This window comes from Piliocolobus tephrosceles, chromosome 7, assembly GCF_002776525.5.
Source record: "Piliocolobus tephrosceles isolate RC106 chromosome 7, ASM277652v3, whole genome shotgun sequence".
In the NCBI taxonomy this organism is placed as follows: Eukaryota; Metazoa; Chordata; class Mammalia; order Primates; family Cercopithecidae; genus Piliocolobus; species Piliocolobus tephrosceles.
The window spans coordinates 85,875,758-85,884,657 of record NC_045440.1 but is presented as its reverse complement, the minus strand read 5'-3'; the positions used below and the strand labels follow the sequence as shown (position 1 = coordinate 85,884,657).

At 32.6% G+C, this 8,900-nt stretch overlaps 1 protein-coding gene and 1 pseudogene across 21 annotated transcripts in view; one reads left to right on the top strand and one right to left on the bottom strand.

The window, feature by feature from the left end:
* Positions 1-480: 480 nt before the first annotated feature.
* The window catches only part of RALYL (RALY RNA binding protein like), a 725,790-nt gene continuing 717,370 nt past the window's right edge, over positions 481-8,900 (bottom strand). For all 21 annotated transcript variants that reach the window (XM_023227786.1, XM_023227788.1, XM_023227795.1 and 18 more), the window contains one exon: positions 481-1,452. In XM_023227786.1, the coding sequence (XP_023083554.1) occupies positions 1,435-1,452 (18 nt within the window). In that variant the 3' untranslated portion in view covers positions 481-1,434. The remainder of the gene's footprint in view (positions 1,453-8,900) is intronic.
* LOC111553195 lies at positions 2,411-2,506 on the top strand (annotated as a pseudogene).

Below are 8,900 nucleotides of genomic sequence, written 5' to 3'. Positions count from 1 at the left end.
GACGCTCCTCAGTTTCTTTCAAAAAAGAAGGGCTTAATCTTACTAAGTGTCCTTGGTGACATTTGTAGATGTTGTCTCTGTGCTTTTTGATGTGGAACTTGTAGTCGTTTAGGTACAGACTTTAAGTCTGGCAGAATGTAAATACCTCCCGATGAAGTAGTTTCATCTTCAGTAGTATTCTGAAATATTTTCTTAAAATTTTGTATTTGGAGGAAAAATATACTTTCCTAAAATATAAACTGGAGTATGACTTCTGTCAAGGTTTGAAGGCCATCTGGCTTTCTTTTACATGGCAAATTATCATGTTCCAGAATACAGGTCACTCCCAAGAGGGTGTGGGCATGTAGAACCTATAAAGCATGCTTTAGTAAAGATATGCTACTTTCATTATGGTGATGATTTTGTGGTAGCACAGTGACTGAAAAAGTTCAAACTGAATATTAAAGCTAAATGTACCCCAAAGGAAAGATACACACCAACTTTGTTTTAAAAGAAACAGTATTTATTAAGAAATTATATGTTGAATTCTCCTACAGTCTGTGAAGATGGTTTCTTCCATTTCCACAGCACAAGACAACAGCTAAGATTATCTGGAAAACACTTGCAATGCTTGGGAATGGAGAGTTCCTAGGAACAGGAGGTGAAATGACATGATGTATGCACTAATTTAAACTTTTGGATCCAAGGGCAAGACAGTCTTTTCCTTGGCAATTTAGTCCTTACTTGTATGAACACTAAAACCTGTCCATGGAATCTCATACCCAGACTGAAGTAATAATTGGATCATTTTAGTTCTGTAGAGCGGAGCATGCTCAACTTAATCACAGATCAAACCAACAATTCTTTAACTATTATATCACATCTGAAATATCTGCATTCTTTATTAATAAAAAGGGTGCTTATACAGGGCAGAAATATAACTTTTTCAAGTATTTTATCATTATGATCTCAAGTACTTTAAACTATAAATTAAAAATAAATTATAAAAACTAGCATAAGATGCATATTTTCTTACATGACATTGTTGGAAATAAGCTTTAAATACAGAATCGCAATATCACCTGACTTTATATATGATCAACAGTGAAACATGCTAATCATAAAAATAGCTTTTACAAATATACATTTGTATATAGTGTCTCCCTTACCATTCATAAATGCCTTTCACATTTTAAGACTAAAAAAAAAAAAAAACATAATTAGCAAAGGGGAAAACACATTTACAATTTAAACCATAAAAACCTGACAATTGTACAGCTTAAAACATAGAAGAAATGGAATTTCTAAAATTGAGCAATACTGTCCATTTTATTTATTTGGGTTTTTATATAAATTGAAACAAAGATGCTGCTGTCCAGTAAGAAACCTCCTTTCACATTTCTGGGGGTTGTCACAGTTTCTCTTCTGCTTTGCGGCATCATGTGTTATTTCAGATCACTTTATCTGTAGAAACTGAGAAAATAAAAATTTTAAATACAGAGATTTGTGTCTCATTGTTGATAGCATACATATACTGATAGTTAGATTTTAAGGTTAAATCAGGAGAAGAATAAAGGAAGAATTAGATATTTAGTACAAATAATTTTGATGGTAGGTTCTTAGGTCCTTTGTTCTAGGCAATTCTGTAATTGTTTTCATGTATGGAGTGTTACGATTTTTTTTTTAAATCCAGCTAATTTAATGCCTGAGGTCAGCAATTATTTTCAACTTGAGTTCTTGTCCAAGTCAAAGGAGGAACCACTTAAAGTTCTAGGCTAGGGAAAGAAATTTGAATCACTCATGAATCTTTGTTGCCCCTATCAAGAGTGACCATAGGATACTTACCTTTGAACAGTGCAGTCCTAAGCCTTATGCATCTGGGATAGGAAAAAAAGCCAATACAGGTCTTTGATCTGCATTTCACAATCTTGGTTGCAAAAGAAGAAAATCAGAAACATCTAAAGACTTCATGGTGCAACCATGAGTCTGAAGCATTATGTAAGAGCCCAAATTCAATTGGTTGAAGAACTGATTGAAATTGAATATGAAGATAAAATAATGCAAGATCCATCAATGGGGAAAATCATGTATTTATCTTAGAATCCTATCAAGTTCCAGGTCTTTATATTTAGATAAAAATAATAGACCTACTGTTATCCCATCAACTTCAAAGGTCTTAGGGGTTAGACAGAAAATCTGTATATGTCTTAAGAGTCAAAGACATGCAAATCAAGACATCAGTCTGGATGGGACATGTTGGCCTTTTATAAGTAGCCAGAGAATTAGGTAACTTGACTTTATTTACTAAAGATTGGAAGTCCATGATACAAAGATTATGAAAAAGACTGAGTATGGCAAATGGGTGGTGAGAATTTCTTTGGAAGTTTGCAGACCCCCAGATTTCATGCTGGCCAAGAGTACTGGTTGAAAGAGACTCAGTGAACATGATGATTGAGTCTTCACACTCACATGTGAGATGTGCCTCTTTCAAACCTTGTTATGATGTTGGCACATTACCTGTCTCACATGAAAAAAAAAAAATTGAACTAAAAATAAAACATACCCACTTAATAGTCTTTGCTGTAGTCAAACACATTTAAAAACTTATATTCCTAGGAAAGAAACTTTCATGAATAAGACATAAGTACATTTTGATGCTGCATTTTGATATATTCTCTTTCTCTGTTTCTCTCCCCCACTGCCTTTTCCCTTTTCTCCTCCCTCTCTTTCTCCTTACCCAATTTATACTCTACACTGATCACATATATATGAATTTTGAAAAATGAAAGCTGTATTCAAATGTGTTTCTCATGCAGTTCCAGGTTGTGTTTATGTGCATGGGAAGAGTCCATTTGGTACTTAAGTCACAAAGGTTCGAACTTATTATAGAACATAAGTAGACTACTTTTTATGTTGTATAAAGGAACTTTTGTATATGACCTGCATGCACATATCAACAATGATCAATTGTCAATATGAGAATGAATAACTTAAAAAATAAAATACAAGTAACCCATAGATGAACACTGATATATGAAAATAAGGTAATACAATGTTTGAATTTTGACAGATTCACTTGTGTGCAAAAAGGAAATAAGGCTATTTATATGATTGCAATTGCACTCTTTCCTCTAAGGCCTCCATTGATCACTTTCTTATTATAAATGGAAAATGCAAAAAATACTGCAGCAGCTGTGTATATAGAGTTTACTAGTCATGGTGTTTCTCCAGGTTAAGTCATGGCAGTTGACATGAATTTGGTACATTCTTACACCATCCTGCATGTGTCAAAAGAGGTAATGGCTGTTTAGTAAATATTTACTCTGTTAAGATGAAAAAAACAACCTGCAGATTTTTAGTGCGTAATACATTACCCCCAGTATAATCTTTTATTACACCTTCCTTTGCTTCTTAATTGTAAATAATTACATAAAAATGATTATTGGAGGAAGAAAGGTAGGTTTGAAAATAATTTATTGAAGTCTTCCTTCTCACCATAAAACTTCAAAGCATTTGAATAAAACAAAAACCTCATTAACTTTTCATTGTGAAGCAGGTATTATTAACCATATGGTTACAAGTCATGAATATATTTCTCCTTATCTTAAAACAGTGGCAAAACATATTCACAAAGCTTTCCATAAAACTTCTAGTATGAGAAAAGGCTTACTGTTGGCTGTAAAGCCGGGGAGAAAGAGGACAAACTATGACATTCATATTGCTTTTTTCTCAAGAAACGTAGTCACTTATGGAGCTGATTGGTTTAGCATAATGTAAAACTAATTGTGCTCTCCTTCTCTGAATAGTGGGTAATTTATCTACTGGCTGTTTGGGAGCTTGGAAGCTTTTAAAACAAATTCTCCTGATGATGAATGCTTTTTAAACTTTCAATCTCTCCCATGTCTGAAAAACAACAGAGCTACTCGGTCGGACTGGATTGTACTGAGCCAACCAATTACTTCTACTTGACAAAGATGAAATGGACAGTATTAATCTACATGGAAAGCACATTTAATTTTAAACTTTATGCATTACTATATTTGAAATAAAATAGTACAGCAATATATAGAATAAATCCACCTTATTTATACCTCTTCCCCAAAAATCATACTTTTAAATAAGTCTTCTGACTTCTTCAGTAGCAGGAATGCTTGTTATTTTTGTTCTAATTCCGATTTATAACTAATAAGAAATGAGAGAAATTTACATAATCTATACTTTTAGGGAGCATATATAAATGCAAAAAAGGTGAAAGAAACTGTAGGTAAGACAGGTCACATAACAGTTTATAGAAAAGCAAAGTCTTACGAACAGCAATTATATTTGTTGCCACTATGGATCATGTTTCTTGAGTAATTGTTCAGCCATTCACACTTTTTACAGATAATGTGAATATATTTGGCTTTCACAAATCCCTCATTCTAAATGAGATACAATTCAATTCACATTTTTAAGTAACACAAACTAATTCCCAGCACCTATTGTTCATAAGTTAAAACTTGTCTTCTGTTAATAAACTCTTAAGAACCAAGCTACATTACAGTTTTAGGCTCAAATAATCATATCAAAAAAACTAATGGAATGAAAACCAAAATAAGTAGTAACTTATTGGAATAACTACCAATGGTAGTTATATAACTGCTCCATTAGGTGGTTCTTGGAGGCTAAATAATCTCTATTCCTGAGTTGATGGCCATTTAGGGTGTAGGACAGTGAATCAGAAAACACAGGGGAGAATCATCTGAGATTTTAACTTTAAAAACAAGGCTTCAATGAGTAACATCTAGTATGTAATTTCCCAACAGGGTGACTACAGCCAATAATAATTTACTTGCACATTTTAATATAACTAAAAGAGTATAATTGTTTGTAACACAAAGGACAAATGCTTGAATTTAAATTGGGTTAACCCTTGACATTGTCTATAGTGATTCTTGGTAAGTTGTGACTCCACTGGCAAACTGTCTTCTGAACATGCTCACTGCATTTTTATCTGTTTCCATTCCACCTTCTCTTTCCTTATTTCCCTGCCCCTCCTAACTGTTCAGTTTTATAATTCAAACCCATTATTCTGCCCAATAATTCTCATGTCTTTATCCTATTTTCTATCTGGCTCACAACAGTCATGAAATAAAAAAGACCAAGAAACGACAGGGCTTTTTAGCATAGTGGATCACAAATACCCATATCAGTGGGTTTTGTTATTTCATACAGAAATGGAAAGATAAAAAGGCTAGGAAAATCAGTCATTTTCTATAGTATCATAGAATTTAAGTTACTGTATATGGTATGCTAAGATGTTTTATTTTTCTCTCCTAAAACTGAAGCTAAACATAAAACAATACTATAAAACAATCATAAAGGGAAAAAGGAGGAACTTAATATTAAAATAAATTTAACTTTATTTACCAAATCTACAGAAACTTTTCCTGTAAGTATTATAAAGTGACTGTCAAACTTTTGCACCATTCATGTTTTAGTTTAGTTTATAAGATTGATTTATAGACACAGTATAAAGAGCTTTTGATTTCAAATTGAAAACAGTATACTAACATAAATTATAATTAGAACTATATTCTTTATGAATATTTGGTTTGGGACATGGCTTACTGTATTACACACACCTGAGACTGGGTGATTTATAAGGAAAAAGGGTTTAATGGATTTACAGTTCCATGTGACTGGGGAAGCCTCGCAATCATGGCAGAAGGCAAGGAGGAGCAAGTCACATCTTACATGAATGGCAGCAGGCCAAAAGAGAGAGCCTGTACAGGGAAACTCCCCCACTATAGCACCATCAGATGTTATGAGACTTATTTACCATCACAAGAACAGCATGGGAAAGACCTGCCCCCATTACTCAATGACCTCCACCAGAACCCTTCTACAATACTTGGGCATTCAAGATGAGATTTGGGTAGGGACACAGTCAAACCATATCACTTACCATATGTGATTTTAAAGAACCCTCTTTTTCAGAGTTAATGACATCATTTTCTCTAATTACTGCTATCTTTAATGAAGATGTTAGTGCAGTAATAGTTTTAACATCTAGACACACAGATCATTTGTGTTTCTGGAGTACATTAAACTGAAATCACAAATAATTTTCAAATAAGAGTCTATTTATTTTGGATTCTGTAGGAATAATTTTTTTAGTTTGTTAAGATGTAATGATGTCAGGAACCATAATGATGCCTTCAGAACTGTAACTCCAGAAGCATCAGAGAACCAGAGTGGTTCAGTGTTGAAGCTGGTGATTACTATCTTACAGTGATCTTGTCTAATCTCGCAAACAGAACAGCAGTGCCTTTTACAGTAATTATGGCCAATGAATATGTAGCTTTGTCTTGACTATCTCAGATGATACAGAACTCTTAAGGCAGCTTGCTGTATTTGTAGATAATCATGTTTAGAAAGGAATTTGTTACATTGAGTCTAAATCAGCTAAATGACTGAACTATTTATTAATGTTAATCCAAAAACCTAGAGAGTATGACGATCAGTAAGATAGCCAGACCGAATGGATGAGAGGTATTGAAGTATCAGGGGGTTCTGAGCTATCAGCTATAATATTCAGGTGAGATCTTCTAAGATGGCAAGAGAGAGTAAGGCAGAAAGCAACTCCAATGGGAGGTGGGTTGGTTTTAGAAAGAACATTAAGGACACCTGAGTTACCTAGCTAAGGCTCCGTTAATTCCCTCCAGATAGACTATGCGGTCTCTATCGTTAGAGTATGGAAATGGGTGTTTAGAATCTGGAACTGGGCTAAGCTTGTGGGCATGGGTGACAATCATCATAATGACACTTATTCATATAGTGGATGGAAGTTTATAAAAATAGTTTATATGTATATTTTCATTTGATTTCTATTATAAATCAGTGAGGTTCTTGGGCAAGAATCATCCCCAGGTTGATTATTAGTTCTTGTATCAGAGAATGAATGTTTTGCCTTTCAGCCCAGATTAGAGCTTTCTCTAATACTCTGTTCTGACCAGTCGTGGGAAGAAGCGTTGTAGTGAGGCAGCCTGGGCACATCACTAATTATAGCACAGATTATCTTTACTGGGATGTGAAAATACATACCCTCATAATGAGTAGGAGATAAGGGATGGAATTAGTGGAAACATTAGGATTTTCCCATACACTTCTACATGCTTTCCCCTGATTTGTAGTAGTTCTGCCTAAATATTTTTTTAAGTTCAGTTTTGAACTAATTAAAAATCATTTTAATTAAGAACGTGCTTTAGGCATTTCTCTGTAAAAGACCTTTTTGTTGTAAAACTACTTTGATTAGGTAAAAAGAACAATTAACTTTATAGTAAAATTATTGTGAGTTACATAATTTTATTTAAAATGTGTAAAAATTTAATTAAGTATTGAAAAAATTTAGTCACATTGCTTGGATGTTCTGTTACACATACCTTAACATTTCTCTTACTTTATTCCAAATTGTACTCTGATATTTTCTGAAGATAATGATGATTGTATTTTGAGTATTTTGGGATCACTGACAATCATATTTAACTAGTTGCATTGATAGATTATAGTAGTTTTATTTGGCAAATAATTTGTTTGATAATGCATCAATTTTTGATTTTTCATACTAATTATGTAGTGTCTAAAAATCATTATTTACTCCCAATGCTGGAAATGATAATGATAATTTTAGGATAGTACTCTAAATTGCCTAAGTTAATGCTAGTGCAAAAAAACAAGTGCTGATTAATGCTAAGATTATGAACTTTGAAATTTCACACATTTGACTGCTTTCCACAGTTGCTTATGGGATTAATTTTAGCACTACAAGTAGAAATATTTAAAAAATCACTTTATATCCAACAGGAAAATGTGATTTAGAATTAATTGCTTTACAGGAATAATTTTAAAAGCCCTTTGAAAATGTATAGTTAACTCATAATTATTCTGAATAGCTGGGGGAAAGGTTGTCATGGTTATTTAACAATTTTCATTTAATTAAATTTAGTGTATACACATTCAAAGATTAGAATATAATCAAGTGACTTCATTTTTAAAATTGCATAAAATTAATCTGACAGTAAATGAAATAGTATGGTGAAAAAAATACACTATTATCCTATAAATAAACCCTTGTTTTTTTTTTAATCTCAGTATATTTGGGAAACATAGTTAATTGAAAAAAAAAAAAACACTTAAATCTCAAAGTTTTGTAATATTACCAAAACACTTTTAACACTGAAATTATGCTGGATATAATAGAATACTGGATAACTCAGAATTTCAGAGTCTTGTAGTACCTTCTATTTCATGTTTATAAAATAATTTCCAGAATTATAACAGATGTAGAAGTAATTGGAAATTGGGTTTAATCTGTCTTACGAATGATCATGCCATATCCTCTGCAGGTTACTTTTTGAAGTAGATTTTGGATACCAACTCACCTATGTTTTCCTTTATTCATTATATGAGAATATAGAATTTAGAAAAATCATCAGTTATATGATTATCCTGGTAAAGATCAAGATAAATAGAACACTGGAGCATTTTTATTCAATAAATTTTTGAAATAATTCAGTAAAAGTTGAGTTCTCTCCTAGATTTTTGTGAACAAATCTGTTCCCAAATAAGAAAACAAACTTAATTGGAAGGGCTTTTTCCTTTATAATCAGATTCCTCTAATAAGCTACATTTTATAGACCTGAACACAATGCTCTAACATCATGTGTTCATTGGGATTTGACTGGGGTAATCCACAAGACTCATGATCACTAGACTGTACTTTGATAAAGAGGAAGGGTGCTGTGTTTGCCTGGCTTTCTTTCTGTTATATCATCTACACCTAGCATTACTTGCTGAGCAAAGAAGGGATGGTGTTACTTAGTGTATATGTGTATCTATCTATCTATCTATCTATCTATCTATCTATCTATCTATCTATC